The following is a 24,392-nucleotide window of genomic DNA, read 5'->3' as shown; positions in this document are numbered from 1 at the left end:
TTCCCCTTCATGGAAGACCTAGACAGTTCCAGGTTTGTGGCTTCTGCCTGTCCCAACCCTTGTTACTGCAGGTATTGGGGAGTGAACCAAGAGATGAAAGACCTCTCTCTCACTCTTTAATAAATCTTTTTTAAAACTAATGACGAAAATGACTTTATATTATGTATACATTTTACCCAAGTAAACCAACCAAAAAAATACACATATCACCCCTGTCTCCCCAAAACAAATTTTCAGGAATGCAGAGTATCAAGAGTCCAACCCTTTCCATTTCTTTTCTTCTTTAAACTTGGGGTGATTCTAAACACAAAAACCCGGAAACTAGAATTACTATTAAAAGTAAATGCTACTTAGGACATCTAAGTCCCATGACTCTCCAAAGGATTAATTTCCCAGACTATGCCCCATTTTGGCTACCATGTGAATTGCCTCAAGTGCAATTTTTCTGAAGACTGTTACTTTCAATGAATTCCAGATTGCAAAAATGTATACAGTATTTATACATGAGCTGTTTAATTTTGATTGATCGAAGTATGAGTTTCTGGAGATAAACTTATTCTATACTCTCCTTCGCTTTCTAATGGACTACAGAACATTCTATCCATACACCCTGGTATGACTAGGTGATATTAAACCTAGTATTAATAGGCTTTTCAGTATTAATAATCTGAAAACTTGAATACACAAATTATTTTCCTAATAGTGAAAATCTTTGTATCATTTACAAAATAAAGGATATTTTAGCATACAATTAAAATTACATCAATCTTTTTCAATCTACTTCTATTACATTTACAAATAAACCAATGAAATAACTAAACTATAAACTTTAAGAATTAAAACAGAGACAGATTCTTTTGCACAGACTAGTTTCCTAACTGACTTGGACACATTTCAAATAGAATTGGTTCTATAATGTCAAGATATCTCACGTAGATATAGAACATAAATAGGAAAAAAGCATATTTTAAAGAACAGCATTGACAGTATCACTAAACTTAATACTAAGTTTTTTCAAACCACAAAACTTTGCACTTCATAGTTTATAATTTTAAAATATTAGTTATTTCTGAAAGTTATGCATTCTCCAAACTTTTCAAAAACACAAATATTTATAAAAGTATTTATACATATTTAACAGGTATGAAAATATTTCATTGAGTTAGTTAGAAATTGGCGAAAAATTCAGGATAACAAATAAGATAGGTGCTTACTTATTATGACAAAATTTTTAAACATTGCTATGCTTTCTTCAATTCTGAGATACGAATGTAAAATATTAAAGCATTCTTTCACTAACAGAATCATGAAGTTTATAAGCCACGTGCATATACTGGTAGGAATATTAAAACTTCCTTTCAATCTTGAATGCAGTTAAGACTGATTTATGAAACTTCTAAATTATACCAATGACAGAATAACTATAAATCAGAATATATTATTAAAATAGTTATACTGAACACATCATTTAAAAGGAATATATATCTAATTTTATACATCAAGAACATACATAATTCAATACACAGATATGTACACTGACATAAACAGCATTTTCTTACCTCTGAATTTATCTCTGTGCCTTGTGTCTGGCTTTGCTGATGTTTTTGGTGTCCTGTCAGCAGGCCTCCTGCAGCCGGATTTGGATAGCCCTGAGACCCAGGGAAATTTCCTTCTGCAACTGACTGTTTCTCTTGAGTATTACCGTGCCCAGGTCCTGGATGCCCACCAATGTGTTGATTTGGAAAGGATGGTAGCATGCCCATTCTACCTGTTAAAGAATTTCAATCAGTATAGATACTGTAGTGAACCATAAATGATAAAAGGTTTTTGGTTAGACAAGATTCAAATAGTTCTCTTTATGTTACAGGTAAAATATGGAGAAACCTATTTTGTACCTATTAGAGAATAGCTAAAATCAGAAAGTGAGTTCAGAAGTTAAGTTCTTCCATGTCAAAAAATCAGTTTTTAGTTTCAATAACTTGAATATACAAATATGCTTAATCATATTTATATTTTCTAAATCTTAGTTTAAGCTAAGCACAAGATCTGCTTTGTGACATTTAAGTTATATTTATCTTTGGAAAGAATAATTAAATGTGTTAAGGTTAGGTGCTCTCTAGGAACAGGCCTTATTAAAGCAAGGGAAGCCACTACTTGGGATCTCAGTACCTCATACTACAATGTCAGTGTTGAGCCCCAGCTACTCTGCTTCTGCTTCAGATTTTGTACAAGTCCCTAGGAAGCACTAGTGGATAGATCTGGGAAGATCCAGATAGAGTTACTGGTTCCCAGCTGCAACCTCCCCCAGATGGAAGGTAACAACATGTGCACTCCTTCTTTGGATGGCGGGTGGTGGAGGTAGTGATGTGTGTGTCTCTTTCAAATAAATAAATAAATAAATCTTAATAAAGTTTTATTAGAACCAACAATAAATTTGCTTAGCTGTCTGCAGCGGCTAATGAGACAATTATATGCTTATCTCTTTCCAATTACCAGGTTCAATGACTTAAAGGCTGACTTAAAATCAGCCTACATATCAAGACTTCATTTTCACTTAGAGAACTAGTTAAACATTAGCACGTTACTGTTATTTTTCTTGTTAATCAGTATTTGTGAATAAGCATTAAATGTGAAATCTAAAAAATTAACACTTTACTTATGGTAATAAGAACTTCTGAAAAAATTCAAGTTTACTCTGGAGCCATTCCACTTCATAAAAATCAGTAAGTCAAGGGGGTAGTGTTGTAGCACAGCCAGTTTAGTCGCTGCCTGTGACACTACCATCCCATACTGGAGCACTGATTTGAGTCTTGGCTGTTCCACCTCCACTCCAAGATCCCTGCTAATGTGCCTGGAAAAGCAGAGGAAGTCAAACCAAATACTTGGGACCCTGTCATCCAAGTAAGAGACTGAGATAGACTTCTGGGCTGCAGGATGTCACCTGAACCAGCCCCAGCCTCTGCTGCCATTTGGAGAATGAATCAGGAAGTAGAAGACCTCTGTCTCTCCCTTTCAAAATCTTTCAATAAAAGAAAATAGATGCCAATACTGTGGTACGATGGGTTAAACTGTTGCCAGCAGTACTGCTATCCCTTTTAAGGGCTGGTTGCAGTCTCAGCTACTCCACTTCCAGTTCAGCACCCTGGTAATGTAACTCCAAAGGCAGAAGGCGGCCCAAGTATGTGGATCCATGAAACCCATGTGGAAGAGCCAGAAGTTCCAGGCTCTTGGCTTCGGTCTGGTCCACCCTGGGCCATTCTGGGAGTGAACCAGCAAATCAAAGTTCTCTTACTTCTCTGCCACCCTCTCCCCCACCACAATTATACTCTTCGATAAATGTTTTGCTGAAACAAAAACATAAGTCTTTTTACTGCAATGTAAATCAAAAATGTATTCTCATAAACTAAAAAATATAATAAAAAAGTGGAGATAAGACACTATTTCTTCTTTTGCTGATATTTATTTACACACGAATTTTTCAGTTTTTAATGTAACACATGCTAAAGCAAAATGTTTTATGAATCCAACATCTTTAATACACATTTGCATAGTTTTAGCCTTAAAAAGTGAACTTTAGAAGATATCACAATACAACACGTGCCTTCATTGATCTAATTAACAAATGCTAGACATTTCTTTTATAAAAGCAAAAATTCTTATCCAAGCAAAAATTAAATGGATATACATATTACATGCTGTCAACCCAATGCATGTCAATCTCAAATGGATTTAAATATTTTATATATTTATATATTTACCTCACACTGCTGTGAATGTGCATAAAACATTAAAGCATATTCAACAAGGGAAGTCTTAGGTTGGCATAGTAGCAAGTCTATCAACAATTTATCCATTGAAACAGTAAAGAGAAGTCTAGGTATTTTAAATAACTGAATGAAACTCAAATTTGACCTTCTTGTAAAGGGTAGGACTTTTTCTACCAAGGGCCATAAGGAAATTTATAACATTATTCACAGGCTATACTAAATTATCAACTTAAAAATTAGCCTGCCATACATTTATTAAAGTTTGAGTCCTGCCAAGGGATACATGGACAGGAACAAACCAAATGACTTTACTTGCCTCATGCAGTTTACAGCTGCGACATTCCTACCACTGTTGTTAATCAAAGTAGAATACAGATAAACTCCAACTTCACTATTTCAGTAAATATACTTTTCAATACATATGCACTATTTACCTTTATGTGCTTCTCCAGGGTGTCCCAATTCTGTTTTCATCGGACGTGATGACCCCCTCCCTAATGCTGTTTGAAGCACCATAGGTGGGGCTTCTCCAAGTAAACCAGGTTTCTACAAGGAAGAGAAACCAAAACTTTGGCTCATGGCAAAAGGTACAACTTTAACTTGGCTCTAATTCTAGAACAGGAACAAACTGATTTGGGAAGAAATAAACAGTGCTGTAGTTAACTTATTAGTATAGATATTCTTCATTAATTGTTGCTATGTCATTGATAGATAACAAAGATTCCGAAGGAATAGATCAGAAGTTTCACTAATACTGAGCTCTGTGAAAATGACAAAGTACTAATCCATTAGGTCTAATCATCCAATAAACAGGACACCTGGAAAAATTTAAACTGAGGAATATACTACCTACGATGACTTTGAAAGACTGTATTTCTAGAGTTCTTATTTTTTTCAGCAGGTAAATGACTTCAGTACTTGAGAATACTTTCAAATTCATGAAAATCCCAGAAACTTCACTGAAAAAATTACTTATGCTAACTATTCAACTGAACAAAGCATTGCTTTAATTACCAAAAAAAAAAAAAAAAAAAAAAGCAAACTCCTATCTGTCAAAATTCTGGGTTCAGTGCCATATGTTGACTTAATCACCATACATATACTTATGTTAATTTTGATTCATCCTCAGGATTCTATATGCTTAAAAACAGCGAAAAAAGTAATTTTTTTCCTAAAATGTTACTATGTATATGTAAATATTTAGAAATACAAACATAACTACATGTATTATTATAACACTGAATGAATTATAAAAATTGAGTTATTCTTTTTAAATTATTTATTATTTAACTTCATTAATTACATTGTATTATGTGACACAGTTACATAGATACTTGGGTTCTCCCCACCCCTCCCCATACCCTCCCACCATGGTGGATTCCTCCACCTTGTTGCATAACCACAGCTCAAGTTCAGTTGAGATTCGCCCATTGCAAGCGTATACCAAACATAGAGTCCAGCATCTTATTGTCCAGTCAAGTTCAACGGCTTAAAAATATGGAACGCTTCACGAATTTGCATGTCATCCTTGCGCAGGGGCCATGCTAATCTTCTCTGTATCGTTCCAATTTTAGTATATGTGCTGCCGAAGCGAGCACGAGTTATTCTTTTATTTATTTTTCCCTATAATTTCTTCAAGATGAGATAAGAATCCTTGTGTTTGAACCACTATTTATTTACGGGAAAAACTTAGAAAATATAGCTGCTTCCTTCCTTTGCTTTGGTTCACTTAAATGAATCTGTTTTATGAAGTTATAGCAAAACTTAATAAGGGTTTTCTTTAAATGTAATATACTCATCTAACTTCTTAAAAATTTTAACAGTTAAGAACAAAATATTCAATTACATATTTGATGCTTCAGAATTAGTGCTATTTACAAACCTGATGTGCTTTATTTAATTGTAACAGTGCAGAGGAGACAGATGGATTTATCATGGGTGGCAAATTGTGACCTGCATAGGAAAAGTATAAATTTAACTTTAGGATATATAGCAAATTAAAAATAAACAACAAAATCTCCAATAAAGAGCAAATGAGTATTTCCTTATACTTCTAGGAAATTGATTCAAAGTCCAACCATAAATCGACCTTGTCATTGGTTAAAAGTGACAGATTCTTTACATTGTGACTCAACTAATACAATTTGTTTCAAGTTCCAATGTCTTTGGCATAACTGTAAAACAAAAACCTGAGTTGACAATACTCTAACACTTGGTGCAACAAAACTAATTCCATCTTTTACTAAGCCCAGCACTAATGGAACCTATTTGATTTGATCAAAATTTTTTTTAAAGTTTACGTAAAACCAACCTTAAAATATGCATTAAAATTACATAATGAAAACAAAAGTAACAAACTATATAAAGATTAAAAGGAATACATGGCAACCATACTCTTAATCCAGAATATGAGTCAAAAATACTAGGGTATATTTCACAATAGATATTACATAATTGGTTAAATCACTCAAAAATGGCATAGAATAATACTAAGAGGAGTTGGCATTTGGTAGAGTGGCTAAAATGCTGACTGAGATAACGTCAATCCATCTCAAAGCGGCCAGGCTCAATTTTGGACTCCCCATGCCAGATTTGCACTGATATGCACCTTGGGAAGTAGCAGGTGGCAGTCAAAGTTAGGTCCCTGACACCCAAATGGGAGACCCAGACTAAATTACTCACTCCATAGTTTGGTCTATTGCAGCATCACCTTGAAGCGCATTTGGAGAACGAACTACCAATAGAATTTCTTCCTTTCTTTCAAATAAAATAATCTTAGCGAAGAAATACACAGAGAACTTAATCTAATCAAAAGGTGTGAACTTTGTGTATTATGTACACAAAGCATTATGTACATAATACACGAAGTAGTGTCTAGAAAAGCTTCTGGCAATACTTCTATTCTTCAAATTTTTACTTTCATTTCATTTGAAAGGCAAAGAAAGAGATCTTCTATTCATTGGTTCACTCCCCAAGTACCCACAATTGCAAAGGGCTGTACCAAGCCAAACCAGGAACCCGAAATTCCACTTCAGTCCCATGTGGTGATAATGACCCTGAAACTTCACTTTGGTCTCCCATGTTTCAGTGACCCAGGTACTTGAGCCATCATCATCTGCCTTCTCTTAAGGTGTGCATTAGCAGGAAACAAGAGAAACAGCACAGCTTGTACTCAAATCAGGCATTATGATATAGGAAGCAGGCATCCCAAGCGAGGACCAACCACGGCACCAAACCACAATCCTGACAGTATTGTTTTGTAATGCAAACTTAACAAATTCAGGAAAAATGAACAATGAGAGGTAAGTGAAATAAATCTTTTTTGCATCCAAATTTTTTAATATTTCTATTAGTCTACACTGGGACCATCTTAGAAGGCAAGAACAATACAACCTTAGTTTCAAGTATAAAATTCAATCAGGCATTCAATTCACAGAAGTGCATGTGATTCAGTTTTCAATATTTTTTCTGGCAAAGGAGAAGTGTGTAGCAAGAGTGAATATTTAATTAAAACATTACTTAAGGGAGCTACAATAATCTGAGGATATATGGAAGAGAAGCCTTTTAAAACTCAGTGAGTTCCTTCACTGTAGCATGTCTGGGTGGACTGAGATACCAACAGAGGTTTCATGCAGAGAAAATACTACCTAACAAAAATAACATGGGTGGAAGAATTGCATTATCATTTTTTAACTCTGGAGTTGAAGTTCAAAGAACAAGATTTTTTAAAAAATAAAAATAAAGTAAAAACCTCCCCCTCCTATTAACAATCAATTGGAGGAAAACAATAAACTACAAAAGGGACGGTACTGTGCTAGGTTAAGCTACCACCTGCATTGCTGCTCCAGCTCCCTGTCAATGTGCCTGGGAGACCATAGGATCACACATATGCTTAGATTCCTGCACCCACAGGGAGGACAAGGACAAAGTTCCTGGATTCTGCCTGACTAGTCCAGCCTGTTGCAGTCATATGAGAGCAAACCAGTAGCTGGAAGACTCTCATACACTATGCCCTCCCTCTTTCAAACAAATTCATAAACCTTATAACAAATAAAACACATTTAAAACTACAAAGTACTAGGTATATCATCAATGTATGGTAAATAAAAACCTACTCTCTCAGAATTAGAGAAACCTAAGAAATATGCAAAAATATTTCTAAAACATTCAAGTAATGAATTCATAATTACTGATGGAGAAGCCAGTAATAACATAGGAATACTGAAAAGTACATCAAGTAAAAAATCTACAAAAGGAGGGAGGGACAGGTGTTATGGCACTGTGGGTAAAGATGTTGCCTACCATCACCAGCATTCCAGTTAGGTGTTGGTTCATATCCCATTTGCTCCACTTCCAATTCAGCTCCCTGTTGATGGCCTGGGAAGAGAGATCGAAGACAATCCAAGCCTTTGGGCCCCTTGGCCATCCATGTAAGAGAACTAGGTGAAGTTCCTGGTTCCTGGCTTCAGTTTGGTCCAAAGTTAACTCAGGGGACCTTTCTGACCAAAATCCTTGCTAATGTGCCTGGCAAAGCAGCTTAAGCTGACCCAAGTGTTTGGCCTCTGAACCCAAGTGGGAGGTCCAGAAATTGCTTTAGACCAGCCTAGCTTTGGGAGTAGTGGAAATCTGGGGAGTGCCACAATACCTGTCAGTGCATGTGAAATATGGAGCTGGGAGCAAAACTGACCAGGCATCCACCGATGTGTAAAGTGACTGACCCTGCACTGGTTGGCACTCACAAGCGTCAAATCTGAGGTCAGACCAGCTTTCTTGGGGAACTCCACAACAAAAACTGGACTCATACTCCAGGCAGAGGGAAAGTCAGAGGTTGAGCTGTTGTTCAACACTGGATTGCATATATCAGGACTGGGCCTCCTTAGTTGCTAGTTGTGTAGTGGACAGCATGTCCAGATGCACACAGGGAACACAACAGCTGGCTCATCTAAGCCAGCAAAAGACGTCAACTTTCTCAACAGAGGATGGAAAGCAGAACAGGTTAGACAATTCTCCTGGCCAAGCTTTGCAGCATGTTCCGGGTCTGTGTACACACTAACATGAACTTTGTCAATCAACAGACCTTGGACAGATTTTCCAAGACCGGGAGCAATGAAACCAACACCTTTTCACAACTATCACAAAAACTCAAGTAGTACCCATGGGGCACTGTTTGTCATTAGGTTCTCTATGTCATCATCAAATGACTGTCCCCCACCCCAGGTGCTGGTGTACTTTGACAGTAAGGAGAAGACACCTTCTCCTCCTCCCCTACAATCAGAAGAAAGAAACAAAACAAAACAAAAAACACATATTTGTCCCACCCAGCTTCCTCTGCACCTGAACCTTCCCACCCTAATCAGAGACCCTCTCACCAGGTAAATATTAAAAAGAACATAAAGATTTTTAAATCAAAAAATAAAAAATAATGAAGTAAGGAAATCTCAGTTCATTTGTGCTGATCAAAACCAATCTACACAGGTTCAGTTTGGGGCACAGCAAGTTAAACCACCACCTGCAACACCAACATTCCATTTGAGTGCCAATTTGAGTCTTGGCTGTTCCACTCTGGACCAGCTCTTCAATTATGCGTCTGGGAAAGTAACAGATGATGGCCTGGATGCTTGGGCACCTGCCACCCATGTGGGAGATCTGGATGGAGTTCCAAGGTGCTGACTTTGTCCTACCAATACCAAAGCCATTATGGATGCTGGGGTAGTAAACCAGTGAATAGAAGGTGTGTGTCTCTCTCTCTGTCCTTCCATCCAACTACCTTTCAAATAAACGAATCTTTTTAAAAAAAAAATCAACACAGAGAACAATTTAAAGGGTATGTTCGTGCCTGTGGACTGCATACGTGAGAATCTGCTTCTTACATCCACATAACATGAACTACATAAGGTGATTATTATTGCACAATAAGTAATTTGACTTACTTCCTAAAAGGGAAACTAAATTCCTGGAGTTTTTCAAGTTAGAAGTAAATCTTTGGGGGCTAGGCACAATAGTATAGTGGCTAAAGTCGTCACCTTGCATGAGCCAGGATCTCATATATGCGCCAGTTCTAATCCCGGCAGCCCGGCTTCCATCCAGCTCCCTGCTTTGGCCTGGGAAGGCAGTCAAGGACGGCCCAAAGCCTTGGGACCCTGCACCTGCGTGGCAGTCCCAGAAAAATCTCCTGATTCCTGGCTTCAGATTGGCTCAGCTCTGGCCATTGCGGCCATTTGAGGAGTGAACCACTGGATGGAAGATCTTTCCCTGTCTCTTCTCTCTGTAAATGCCTTTCCAAAAAAAAAAAAAAAATTTTAAAAGGTTTAAAATAATATTGAAGGTTTTGCCATTTTCTATAAAACAATTTTATAACAAAAATGAACAAAGGAATAGACATGTACCATTTGTCAACAAAATATTTCAGCTAAAAATATTACATAGGAAAGTATCATATCCCCATAGATACAGGATGTAACAAAGTAGTATACTAATACTTACCTGCTCTATAATATCAAAGCAACTAACAACTAACCTGAATCTTCAAAATTTAATATTTATTTACAGCAATAAAAACAGGAAATATAGTTTCTATCTACTGAAAACAGAACATTTTATCACTTCAGGTTAAAATTCAGTAATATGTTTGAAAAAAATAAATATGTTCACGCTATTCTAAAGACATTATAATATGCAAATGCATTTTCACATTTCACATTCAAAGCAGCACAATGACCTTTATACCAACATTCTATATTTATCATACACAGTGCTTACCAGGTTTAACACCTCGTCCACAAAGTTGGGGTTGTAGCAGAACTTGCAACATGGCAGGGTTATTCAAACTTTTCATAATTTGTTCTGGATTTGGCTCTGGAAGTAAGCCCTTTTGATTACTGTGCATCTTCCATAAATACAAAAATATATATTAGAACACACTTAAGTACAAAAGGCAAAATTTTAAGTTATTTCTATAAATATCATTCATCTTGTATCTATTTTATAACGATTTGCTTTACAGAATATATTCTAAACTCTACACACTTATTTTAAATGTTTTATCATACAAAGATATAAAACACAAAATCTCTCCTTTATGTACCAACTGGTTTCAAAAAGATTAATAACAACACAGTAATATATTATTCTCATAAAATACAGAAGGGCCAGTATTATGGGCATAGCAGATAAATTTACCACCTCTGATGCCAGCATGCCATATGGGCACCGGTTTGTGTCCTGGCTGCTCCTCTTCTGATCCAGCTCCTTGCTAATGCCTGGGAAAAGCAGCAGCAGACTGCCTAAGAGCTTGCCACCCATTTGGCAGATCTGGATGAAGCTCCTGGCTTCAAGCCTGGCCCTGCCATAGGCATTGTAGCCATCTGGGGAATGAACCAGCAGACAGAAAGATTTTCTTTCTTTCTGTAGCTCCAACTTTCCAATAAATAAATTTTCTATAATAAAGGTCTTTATGGGCCTGGCGCAGTGGCTAAAGTCCTTGCCTTGAATGCACCAGAATCCTATATGGGCACTGGTTCTAATCCCAACAGCTCCACTTCCCATCCAGCTCCCTGCTTGTGGCCTGGGAAAGCAATCAAGGATGCTCCAAAGCCTTGGAACCCTGCAACCCGCGTGGAAGACGTGGAAGAAGTTCCTGGCTCCTAGCTTCAGATCGGCACAGCACTGGCTGTTGCAGTCACTTGGGGAGTGAATCATTGGATGGAAGATCTTCCTCTCTGTTTCTCCTCCTCTCTGTATATCTCTGACTTTGCAATAAAAATAAATAAATCTTAAAAAAATAAAGGTCTTTATTAGTGTATCTTTCTGAGACTAGCATGACTGTGTTTATTAAGTTATACACAGGAAATTGGGTAGGTTCCTAAATATGAAATAGTTTTCAATTTTAAAAATCAACTAGGGAGACAGCATTGCAGTACAGTGGGTTTAACTGCCACCTGCAATGCTGGCATCCCACATTAATGCCAATTCCATCCCAGCTGCCCACTTCCAATTGAATCTCCTGCTAATGTGTCTGAGAAGGGAGCACAACATGGTCTGAACACCTGGGGGCCCTTCCACCCATATCGGAAACACAGATGGAGTTCTAGCGGCCCAGTCCCAGCAGTTATAGCCACTGGGGAATGAACCAGAGACTGAAAATCAAACTCTAATCCTGCTTTACAAATAAAGAAAAAAATCTTTAAAAAATAATAGTGAAGACTATGTGCTCGCTTTGGTAGCACATATACTAAAAAATAATAATGAAGACTACATTATCAGTTCACTGACAGCCTAGTGGCATTCTTGCAATCAGTACTTAAGAGCACAGTGCCACAGAGACACTACATGCTGTAAAACACTGGGTGTAGGCAGAAGAGATGGAAACAGAAAATCTCCTTCCAACCTCCCCATCTTCTCAGTTCCTCCATTCTGTACAAATTGTGCGGCTAGAAGAGCTAGAACTGAGGAGGGCAAAACCTTGAAAAGTATAGTGCTCAGAGTGGAGAAATAAAGATTCTCTCAGGTGCAGGGCTGCCTGGCAGGGGTGGAAAGAGAGCTGTGGTTAAGCCCAGAAGATCAAGACAGAGCTTCTCCGCCTTGAGATCCTTGTCTACTTTAATTTAAAGGCTTCAGCACGTTAGGGAAGCAGTCCTCCTCTCCCCCAATCTCTAAGACTGACACGCAAAGAAGCTGATACCCAAGAAACACACATTCATACAGAAAAATAACTAGAAATGTGGAGACTGTAAACAGTAAAAATGAAGCTAACAAACTGAACAACCTATAACAGAGAAAGCAGAATTCATGGGCAGGATATATAAAAATGCAAAATATATAGCTATCCCACAAAGATACTGGATTTTTATTAACAAAAAATAAGGACAAACAGAAAGAAGAACCAATGAGAAATGCTGGGGAAGAAATGCAGAAACCCTATCAACTCTTCATAACTCAAGCATTTTACCTTTAGAGCACTTAATCCTCAAAAACAAATCTATAACGTATTTAATACTACGCCTTCTCCCACCAATGAGGAAACTGAAGAAAACCATGAAAATTTATTTTTCATTTCTAGCCTACACTTTAAGAAATGTGTTAAGTAGGATACATGTGACTGGTAAAGTAGTGACCTGAAGAATCAGGTAAAATAAATGGAAAACACAGCGAACAAAAAAAAAAAAAAAAAAAAAAAAAAAGACAATGGAAAGGATAACGGCAGAAGTGCCAACACTTACATAATATGGATCCCTGAAGGAGGAAAAAAATAAGAGGGAAATCTTTGAAGCAACAATCACTGAGAAGTTCCCATTACTTTAAATTATAGAACACAGAATCAAAGTGTTCACAGTGTCCCAAAGGAAACACTTAAGGAAAAACAGACCTAGTCATACTTTCTGGAATGAAATTTAAGAACATAATAGACAAAAAACAAGCTTCCAAAGCAAAAGAATGTATCTCCAAAGAAAAAAGCAGATTAAAACCATCCTCTTTACTGAAGCATCTATAGTCGATGAATTAATGAATAATCAAGAATTATCAAAAAGTCAATGGATTAAATATTCTCAAAATGTTGCAGAATCTAGATTTCTATACTAAGCTAAGCTATTTTTTTTTTAAAGATTTATTCATTTTATTACAGCCAGATATACACAGAGGAGGAGAGACAGAGAGGAAGATCTTCCGTCCAATGTTTCGCTCCCCAAGTGAGCCGCAACGGGCCGGTGCACGCCGATCCGAAGCCAGGAACCTGGAACTTCTTTGGGGTCTCCCACGCGGGTGCAGTGTCCCAAAGCATTGGGCTGTCCTCGACTGCTTTTCCAGGCCACGAGCAGGGAGCTGGATAGGAAGTGGAGCTGCTAGGATTAGAACCGGCACCCATATGGGATCCCGGGGCCTTCAAGGCGAGGACTTTAGCCGCTAGGCCATGCCGCCGGGCCCAGGCTATTTTTTTAAGTTCAAAAATATTCTTAAATTTACAAGTCTCACAAATTATTGGCACATGAATGGGATAATTCACAATTTCCCTCTGGGAAAGACACAAGGACTACATTCATGTAGCTATATATACAACACCTATCAAATATCAACAATGTTTAGCTTATTAAAGTTTTTATTTAGGTTGATCCATAAGGGCAGAGGAGAAAAGATAACAGCATCATTTCATGAAGTCAGTGTTATATTAGTTCACTACAATACAGAAGAATATAGGGGCCTGTGCAATGGCTCAATTGGTTAATCCTTCTCCTGCAAGTGTCAGCATCCCTATGGGTGCACCAGCTGTGTCGCAGATACTCCACTTCCCATCCAGATTCCTGCTTGTGGCATGGGAAAGAAGTACAGTATGGCCTGAAGCCTTCAGGGCCCTGTACCCATGTAGAAGTTCCTAGCTCCTGGCTCCTGGCTTCAGGTCAGCTCAGCTCCAGTCAATACAGCCATTGAGAGTGAATCAGTAGATGGAGATCTCCCTCTGTCTCTCCTCCCTGTAAATCTTTTTCTGATTTTTTTTTCCAGAAAAGCAGATTCACAGAGAGAAGCAGAGACAGAAAGATCTTCCATTCACTAGTTTACTTCACAAGTGGCCACAACAACTAGAACTGAGCCAATCCGAAACCAGGAGCTTCTTCCGGGTCTCCCACTCGGGTGCAGGGTCCCAAAGCTTTGGGCCGTCCTCAACTGCTTTCCTAGGCCACAGCAGGGAGCTGGATGGGAAGTGGAGCAGCCAGGATACAAACCGGTGCCCATATGGGAACCTGGTGATGCAGACAAGGACTTTAGTCACTAGGCTACGATGCCGGGACTATAAATTAAAAAATCTTTTAAAAAATTTTTAAACATCTACTTAAGAGCACATTTGCACATGTTAAATATCATCCAACCAAATCAAACAATATGAAAGATACAGTTATAAGGGTGTACAAGAGTGGCTTAATAATGTTTTAAACCCAAGTTAACTAACTTAAGGAGAAATCACATGATTATCTCAGTAGCTGCAAAACCATTAAAAAAGTTCAGTATCTCTTATTTTTTTAAGATTTTTTATTATTATCATCAGTTTATGATACAGTTCCATAAGCCAGCATCTCTCTTTCTCCTAAAAGATTCATTTAATGTTTTTATTGGAAACTTCCGTTTGCTCGCTCATTCCCCTAGTGGTTCAATGGCCAATGTTGAGCCAATCAGAAGCCAGGAGCCTCTTCCAGGTCTCCACACAGGTGTAGGGTCCCAAGGTGTTGGGCCTTCCCAGGCCACAAGCAGGGAGCTGGGAGGGAAGTGAAGCTGCCAGGACACAAAGCAGTGCCCATATGGGATCCCAGTACTATGCAAGACGAGGACTTTAGCCACTAGGCTACTGCATCATGCCCTCTACTTTTGATTTTTAGAAGCCTCAAAAAACGTTATAAAAGATATGTACTCATTCCATAATCTTACATAAGGCTAAGAAAAGAATTCTTTCACTGCTATCTCATCATGAAGGACTCTGCTATCCAATACCGCTTTTGTTTTTGTTTTTAAATTTACTTGTTTGAAAAATACAAAGATAGACAGAAATACAGAAAGATAGACATCTGCTGGTTTAATCTACAGATGTCTGTCAACTGCCAGTGTTGAGCCAAGAGCTTGGAACTCTATTCAACTGAGTGCAAGAGGTCCCCAAGCATTTGAGCCATCTTCTGCTGCATTGGCAAGATGCTAAATTAAAAGTGGAAAAGCTGGGCACGAACCACTGCCCATACAAGATGCCAGCATCACAGAGAGTTTAACTTGCCACATGAGACAGGCTCCTGCTTTGTTCAGATCTTGAGTTAAAGGAGCTGCAGGTGGGAGACCAACTACAAAAGCTGAGTCTGCAATTTACACAGTTTCAGTGTGAATGAACCAATGATCTGTATAGATACAACAGGACACAGAAAAGCAAGTCCCAAAGAAAAATATTTTAGAAATGCTGACATTGAACTAGTTATTTAACATCTTCAATATAAGGTTTCTAATATTCTTTTGGAAATACAGAGTTAGTGCTTAAAGCAATCTAAGCCAAAAAACATACTTTTGGAAGCCACCTTAATAGGTAATAACTGAAGAAACTAGAGAACATTCTAAGTAAAAAAATCAGTTGGTGGATTTACTGGATACCAGTCTTTGAGGACAGAAAAGCTAAGGAGTACAGCAAAAAATGATATGGCAAAATTCATGCTAGTATAAAAACTGAGAAGCACTAACTAGGTCAACTATCCCTGTTAATCATCACGAGTGCAAATTCACTTAAATAGTGGAGGCAGAAGCTGCACTGTTTGAGGCTGAGAAGGAAATGAGAAAGAAATGGCAACAATGAGTGGGACCTAATTGTTCAAGAAACTCTAGTGGTGTGATTAACGATGCATATCTAGGGAGGGTTCTAACTGGTAGGGTAGTTAGAACAAGCAAAACTAGGTGAAAGGTGCAGAGTCCTGATGACAGAGGACAGAGGTATGAAATTAACTTCCTCTAAGAGAATGGGCCTCTTTATTGGCTCTGTTCACTAGTGAATTCTAGACATCACTAATAATATCCAGCATGTAGTGGGTTCCCACCAAGTACTTGAGGCAATAAATGCTACTGAAGACAGAAGGTGGCAAATGTGAAAAGCACTGAATGACTAAAGTCCAACATCATGGCCTTAATAGCTATGATAACTGAAAGAAATAAAGATAAAAGCAGGCACAGAGTTCAGGTTCTATCTACTTTTAAAAGATGCATTTATTTAGTTGAAAGGCAAAGTGATATAGATAAAGCGAGAGCGAAAGATACCGATTTTACATCTGCTAGTTCACAGTTCACACCTCAAATGCCTGTAATAGCTGAGGCTGGGTCAGGCTGAAACCATGAGTCAGAGCCTTCTATTAGGGTGGCCCAGTACTTGGACCAGTAGTACATCAACTACTATAAAAATAGCAAAATGATGACAAATAAGCTGAAGATTTGCTAGGGGGAGGGAAAAATGTCACCATATGCCAGTCACCTAGAGTGGCATCAAGACATCCAGTTGATTAATTCATCTACAATCACTGTCTGATGGCATAATCCTTATTCTGCCATCATGTTACAGAAGGAATAAGGACACTAGTTATTAGAGAGCATTTTTATAAAATAAATTTCCTGTGGTTTACAGGTGTTCAATAGTCTTCCCTGCTTTGGCATCAACCAGCCACATCACCATGGCTCCTCTAATGCTACAACACCACAGACCATTATTGAACTTGAGTGGCATGAACCAAATAATTACTCACTGTCATTTTATGGTCACCCAATTGAGCAGGTAAAACTAAAGAAATACTCAGTTAAATTTAGAATTCATATAAATAATAATTTTTTAGAATATCTCATGGAAATTTTATACACTTCTGACAGTTTTATCCCCAATCCCTCCAAAACATGTCACTATTCCTTCCATCTTTTAGTGTCACACTCAAATGCCACTTTCATCATGAAATCTTCCCCTAATTTTTTTTTTAAGTGTATTCCTTCACTCAAGCAATGAATATTTAGCATTCTAAGTACCCGGATCAAAACTATCAGAAAGGCATAGTCTATTTCCCAGGTTCTCCAGACTAGAAAAGTAGAGAATGTTATACAGTTACAATAATAAAGTACAATACAGCACATAAACAAACAGAAGGCCCATATTTTACAATGATTGCAAAAAGTATGTTACATATACCCAAAATTGAAAACTGGATAAGAATGCAGTAAAATTCCTTCAAACACAAAAAAAAGTCTTTTAAAATCAGACCTTATGTTGTTTTTTTGGTTATGTTTTTACTTGGTTTGACAAAGGTAACAACCAACTTTTTTTGTTTTAAAGGTGTTTTCAATGTGATGGAAAGATACGATGGTTCAAAGATCAACTGCTCTGAACCAATTATAACCGCATTAGAATTTTTTCTATCTTATAAAAGAAAATTCTTACCACATGTTGAGCTACTATCAGTGCTGCTAATGTACTTCGTCCTGGAGCTCCTGGGGCACAGAAGGAAACGTGGACTTTGCTTCCCTTGATGGTCATACCATGTGCTGCTTGCTGAACCTCCTCAGCATGCTCTGCTGTGCTATATTCAACCACTGCAAAGTCACCAACGTAACTACCTTCATCCTGTGCAAGCTGATGCAATACATTTTATTAAAAGGGCATTCTGACACTTACTTCAAAACATTTAATATCATTTTCAAATTCATAAAAGTTACCAGAGCATGAAACTCATGAAAATTACATATTCTCTATGAAAGTAAATGTTTAGTAGTTGCTTAAATGTCCTTCCTAGAGACAAGATAAAAAAAATGTTTAATTTTCAATTCTTTGATTTTTCTTATTTTAACACCCAAAGCCCAAATGATAATAGTTCCTACATGTTAAGACAAATAAGAAACTAGTAATAAAAATTTAGGGAGGCACAAGCAATGAAACACACTGTATAATTAATGGACTATATACCAAAAGTAAAATGGAAAAATAACATTATCAAGAAAGAGGAATCATAATCAACTTTCATTTTACTATTTTAGTTGATTCAGAAATGTGATCAAACATACTAAAACTTTTACTTAGGAAACTTTTCCACAGGTTTCTAAGAATATCACATGCAACACACAATCTTATTATATAAATAAAACTTCTGCCATACTCAACTTGTTTCCAGTCCCTCTGCTCTAAATATGTAAGGAAGGATACTGAAGATCTAGATGTATAATGACAGGTACAAAGACCAAAAGCAAAAAAAAAAAAAAAAAAAATCAAAAAAACAAGACACCAAAATGTTCTCAAGCTTTGAACATTTATGTATTACTTAAAGATAATCACAATATAAATAGTAAATGTGAAAATTTTAGCTTGATTTTTTTTTGTTTATTTGAAAGGTAGAATTACAGAGACAGGGAGGAAAACAGAGAGCTTTTTCACCCACCAACTCATTCCTCGAAGAATCACAATCAACACATTTACAATTCTTAGTAGGTTTGGAATCTCTGAAATTAATACAAAGAATTTCCAAAAAGCTCATGGAAATGTTTACTATGATAAAACACATGGATTCTCGGCCCGGCACGGTGACGTAGCAGCTAAACTGCACACGCCAGGATCCCATATGATGTGAGCGCCCATTCTAATCCCGGCGACCCTGCTTCACTTCCAGCTCCCTGCCTGTGAGCTGGGAAAGCAGTCTAGAACGGCCCAAAGCCTTGGGATCCTGCACCCATGTGGGAAACCCAGAGGAGGCTCCTGGCTTCTGCTTCAGATTGGCTCAGGTCTGGCCGCTGCAGCCGCTTGGAGAGAGAATCATCAGACAGAGGAACTTTCTCTCTCTCCTCCTCTCTATATATCTGACTTTCCAACAGGAAAAAAAAAAAAAATCTTCAAAAAAAAAAAAAAAAAACCCACAGAAAAAAAAAAACACATAGATTTCAAAACATGTTGAACCAAAGCAAGCATGTTTTTACTCTATTTTTTCCACAAACTTCTTAAAGCACCCTCATATTGTAAGTCAACTATTCCTCAGTGCTTTTTAAGCTGCTTTTCTAAATTCAAGGTTTACTTTTCATTTACTTTCTTATATATCTGGATCAAACTTCTATTTTTTCTTGTTCTTTCTTTTAAAACTGTCCATTAATATTCTTTTATCCATAAATTGTTTTCCATTCATGTAAGAGAAATAGAAAATACCTCTTCTAAATACCTAAAAAAATACTATTCCTCTGGCAATCCAAACCAGATCTTAAAATCAGATTTTCTTGAGACTGGCTTCACTTTTTTTATAACACAACGTCAACTTGTGCATGATTTATCAAAATTATGAACTTTTAAAAAAAGATTTATTTATTTTGTTGCAATGTCACATACACAGAGAGGACCTTTAGCTGCTGGGCTACAATACAGGGCCCCAAAACTTCTGAACTTTAAAACATTTGCACCATTACTGCTTCATTACGATGATACTCATTTCCAAAAAGTTATAAAATCATTTCTAAAAGGACAAAATTAATATTTAAGGTCACAGTACCAGCAGTGAAGGTTTTTTTCCCAGTTCAATACAAGAGTCTCTGCATGAAGTAATGTTATGATTTCTGATTTCACTAATTTTCTACTAAAGGGTTTTAGCAGAAGCTAAAATGTCAAACATACTGTAACAAACATTCTTCATCAAACATAAACCTATATTCTCTAAGATAACTTTCAACCATTCCAACCTTGGGAATCCTAGCTCAAAACCAATTGTGATAAAGTTCCTTTCAATTTTGAGAGTGATAATTCAAATATCAATCATACCAAATGGCTTTTTATCTCACATTTGCTTCAAAGGTATTCACAAAACTACAAGAAATATGAACGGCCACAGGATGATGACACCACTATATAATTCTCACTAAACAATCACTTATAAGTAAGCCAATCAGCTTCCAATACTGAAAAATCATTTACCAAAAAATATTCTAATTTCACTCAGTTTTTAAATGGTTTCCTTAACATGCTGTGATTGGAGGGGTGGATATGTAAGAAACAGTCAATCATTACTCTTAAAATCGTAAAAAGCTCATTTTAAAAGAAACTGAAGATAAAATGGTGGTTCTAAGGATGGGGAAGTTTGGGAAGATACAGTCAAAAATGGAATATTTGGGGGTAATGCTGTAGCACAGATAAGGCAATCTGCATATTACAGCACAAGCATCTCACAGTGCAGCACAGGTTTTGAGTCCAGGTACGTAGGCCCTGACACTCCTGTGAATCCAGTACTCCCAGACTCCCAGTCACAGTTACTGCAGCCATTTGGGGAGAGAGCAGGCAGATGGAAGCTCTCCTGCCATTTGCCACTCTGCCTTTTAATTAGTATGTCTTCAAAAAAATACACGTATGTAGGTATAAATTGTTAGGCAAGAGTATTCTGTACAACATGGTGACTAAACACACACTTCAATTCCAAAATTTCCTACCACAAGAGTAGGTACTTGGCAAACATGACTACAGGGAAAAAAAAGAGGAGATAGAGAATAGTAAGAAAGAACATGGAAGAGAAGAAGGGGTGGCTAAAAGGAGAAGAAAAGCATGAAGAATTACTCTCTTGCTATCAAATCTGTAAAGCAAAGGACTTTAGCATATTACAAAACGGCATATATTGTAACTATTAGAATACATCACTTTTATTATGATGAAGAGTTTGAAAATCCTCACCAGTGTTAACATAGTATCACTGCATTAAGATAAACTCGTGCATTCTTCTCAAACTTCATGAGCTTTGTATTCTCAATTATATCACTCCTCATACAGGATTTATGATTACTTACAAACTTGTCAGTGTCCTCTAAACATTAAGGAATTGAAATACACTATCTGCATTTAATACAGTGCCGGGTACAAAAAAATATCTGCACAGATGGGGCCTGGAGCAGTAGCTTAGTGGCTAAAGACCTCACCTTGCATGCTCCAGGATCCCAGAGGGGCACCAGTTCTAATCCTGCTGCTCCACTTCCCATCCAGTTCCCTGTTTGTGGCCTGGGAAAGCAACAGAGGATAGCCCAGAGCCTTGGGACTCTGCAACAGAGTAGGAGACCCAGAAGAGGCTTTTGGCTCCAGATTGGCTCAGCTCCAGCCATTGTGGCCACTTGGGGAGCAAACCAGTGGACGCAAGATCTTTCTACTTCCCCTTATCTCTATAAGTCTGACTGAAAAATAAAAATAAATAATTAAAAAAAAAAATCTAGACACATGCCTGAATCAACAAATGAAGGTCTAGACAAAAAGATAAAACCAAAAATCAAATGAGTAAGATAAGGTTTAATAAGAAATTTCCCATGAGAATAAATAAAGTCCTTTACAGACTAAAGCAGAATTAAATTACAATTGTGGGGCCTGGTTCAGTAGCCTAGCAGCTAAAGTTCTCGCCTTGCACACACTGGGATCCCATATGGGCACCAGTTAGTGACCTGGCAACCACGCTTTCCACCCAGCTCCCTGCCAGAGGCCTGGGAAAGCAGTTGAGGACAACCCAAAGCCTTGGGACCCTGCACCTGTGTGGGAGACCTGGAAAAGGCTCCAGGCTCCTGGCTTTGGATCAGCTTAGCTCTGGCCATTGTGGCCACTTGGGGAGTGAATCAGCAAATGGAAGATCTTCCTTCCTGTCTCTCCTCTCTGTATATCTGACTTTCAATAAAAAAAATAAATCTTTAAAAAAAAAATTACAATTGTGTTAGTCACAGACATAAAAATAATTTTCTAAGTGAATGTGAAATGAATATATATGTATATACTTTAAATATTTCTAACAATCCCTTTAAAATACTTACCTGGCAAAACACAGGTTTATGGACACTGGAAAAATATTGCAATAGCTCTTCTGAATCCGTGCAGTCAGTAGGGAGTTTATCTACACAAAGGCACTTAGAATGAATGAGCTCTGAGGCCAACAGATTAACATCCATCCATTGTGCAAAGAGTGCTGATTCTCCTAATTGTTTCCCCAACAGATCCAATCGAGCCTTTGCAGCAAAGTCTTTTTTCATGTATTCCACAAATCCATAGCCTTTGGAATGGCCAGTAACCTCACTGTAGATCAGAAAACATCTTTCAACATTTCCATAACCACGAACAAGTTCTTCAAACTCTTCTAATGTAAAAGAAATGGGCAAGTTGGTAATACAAAGCAAAGCATCCGTTGGCTGGAGCTGGACTATCAAGTCTTTCCCACGAAAAGAATACTGATGAAACATCTGAATTGCCTTCTGGGCTTGCTCCCCATTCAATAAGGTAACAAAAGCTGTAAGATAATAAAACAAAATGATTAGAGCGATGTTTTTAAAGATTATTTTTTTTACTATGAAGAGAAATGTATTGCTAGTAAATCAGTAAACACACAACCACACTTCTCTGAAACTGAATGATCATACGGTGATATCCTTACCATTTGCAATCCATGGATGTTTTCTATTCTATCACACTGTTTTTTTTTTTAAATGCTGACACCTCCCCCTAATACACTAATTCCATATCCATTACTCAAATATCATGTGTAAGAATAGTAGAGGGCCCAGCACAGTAGCCCAATGGCTAAAGTCTTCATCTTGCACACACCAGAATCCCAGACGGGCACTGGTTCTAATCCTGGCGGCCCTACTTCCCATCCAGCTTCCTGCCAGAGGCCTGGGAAAGCAGTCAAGAACGGACCAAAGCCTTGGGACCCTGCATCTGTGTGGGAGAACCAGAAGAGGCTCCTGGCTCCGCTGCTTCAGATTGGCTCAGTACTGGCCATTTGGGGAGTGAATCATTGAATGGACAGCCTTTTCCCCTGTTTCTTCTCCTCTCTATATCTGACTTTCCGGTAAAAATAAAATAAATCTTAAAAAAAAAAAAAACGGGCCTGGCGGCATGGCCTAGCGGCTAAGGTCCTCGCCTTGAACGCACCGGGATCCCACATGAGCACCAGTTCTAATCCCAGCAGCTCCACTTCCCATCCAGCTCCCTGCTTGTGGCCTGGGAAAGCAGTCGAGGATGGCCCAAAGCTTTGGGACCCTGCACCCATGTGGGAGACCCAGAAGAGGTTCCAGGTTCCTGGCTTCGGATTGGCGTAGCACTGGCCATTGCAGCTCACTTGGGGAGTGACTCATCAGAAGGAAGATCTTTCTCTCTGTCTCTCCTCCTCTCTGCATATCTGATTTTGTGATAAACATAAATAAAAAAATCTTAAAAAAAAAAAACAGGAACAGTAGAGATTTTCCTAAGGGACTTTTTTGATAGGCTAAGAAAAATTTGGTATTTCCACAATGTCCAACTGGATTTCATCTTAATCTATAATGGTTCTTTTTACTAATATTTTTTAATCTGGGAAAAAATATATCATTCAAATATTTTTAAAAGACAGATTTGAACATTTGCTAATTTAGAAGTGGGTGTACGTAACACTCGCATTATCCTCCAAACTTCATTATTATAAAAAAGTTCTTGCACATTCACATTACACACAAAGAAACAATATAGCTGAATCTTTTAATTTACAAATGTCAAACTAATATATAGAAAAATCAAAACCTAGGATACTAATATTACTTCCAGAAAACAAACTGTGTAATATTTACATGACCTCACCTCTAAGAATTTCATAGATTAGCTTAAGCATGTAAACAGAGGAACTCTTTTTGTTCCAGGATAGTCAGAATGAACAATCACAGTGAAGCTGGATGCTTATAACTGAAATCTTACCTGTTCGTTTATTTCTGTCCACATAACAGTATTTTAACTCAAAGTCTTTCAACAAATCATGAATTTCCTAAAAAGAAACAGAACCATGAATTTAACACTACTGTAATTACCATGAACACCAGGCTCCATATGAAAAAAAATCTTCCATGGATTCTTATTAAATTACTTAAAATTAAAGGCATTCAAGCCCCACCTGAAATATCGGTCTATTACCCCAAATTTATCCCCAAGTACAATACCTGTTTGTAACACATCTTCCTGTTCAGAATATACCTCATGGGGATAAGATGCACTATCCTAACTGTATTTCTGCTTACAATTATAGTCTGACCTAGAATACAGCAAACATGTCACTAAGGTTCCTAGCTATAACTGAAATCTTTAAAAAACCTCCTCAATGTTTTTCATGAAAATACAGGGTAATTTCC

General features: G+C 37.5%; 1 protein-coding gene and 1 non-coding gene across 2 annotated transcripts in view; both read right to left on the bottom strand.

The window, feature by feature from the left end:
• RAVER2 (ribonucleoprotein, PTB binding 2) overlaps window positions 1-24,392 on the bottom strand; it is a 62,352-nt gene that overhangs the window by 20,351 nt on the left and 17,609 nt on the right. The window contains exons 2-8 of the mRNA XM_058657556.1: window positions 23,965-24,031; window positions 22,056-22,525; window positions 17,695-17,886; window positions 10,527-10,653; window positions 5,650-5,720; window positions 4,202-4,313; window positions 1,560-1,768 (exon numbers count right to left, since the gene is read on the bottom strand). Coding sequence (XP_058513539.1) covers window positions 1,560-1,768; window positions 4,202-4,313; window positions 5,650-5,720; window positions 10,527-10,653; window positions 17,695-17,886; window positions 22,056-22,525; window positions 23,965-24,031 — 1,248 coding nt within the window. The remainder of the gene's footprint in view (window positions 1-1,559; window positions 1,769-4,201; window positions 4,314-5,649; window positions 5,721-10,526; window positions 10,654-17,694; window positions 17,887-22,055; window positions 22,526-23,964; window positions 24,032-24,392) is intronic.
• Window positions 5,259-5,365, bottom strand: LOC118758648 (U6 spliceosomal RNA). The gene has a single exon (XR_004995749.1). It is a non-coding gene; the product is annotated as a U6 spliceosomal RNA (small nuclear RNA).

This window comes from Ochotona princeps, chromosome 2, assembly GCF_030435755.1.
Source record: "Ochotona princeps isolate mOchPri1 chromosome 2, mOchPri1.hap1, whole genome shotgun sequence".
NCBI lineage: Eukaryota > Metazoa > Chordata > Mammalia > Lagomorpha > Ochotonidae > Ochotona > Ochotona princeps.
The sequence above is the reverse complement of the archived record's forward strand: the minus strand, read 5'-3'. Positions and strand labels throughout refer to the sequence as shown.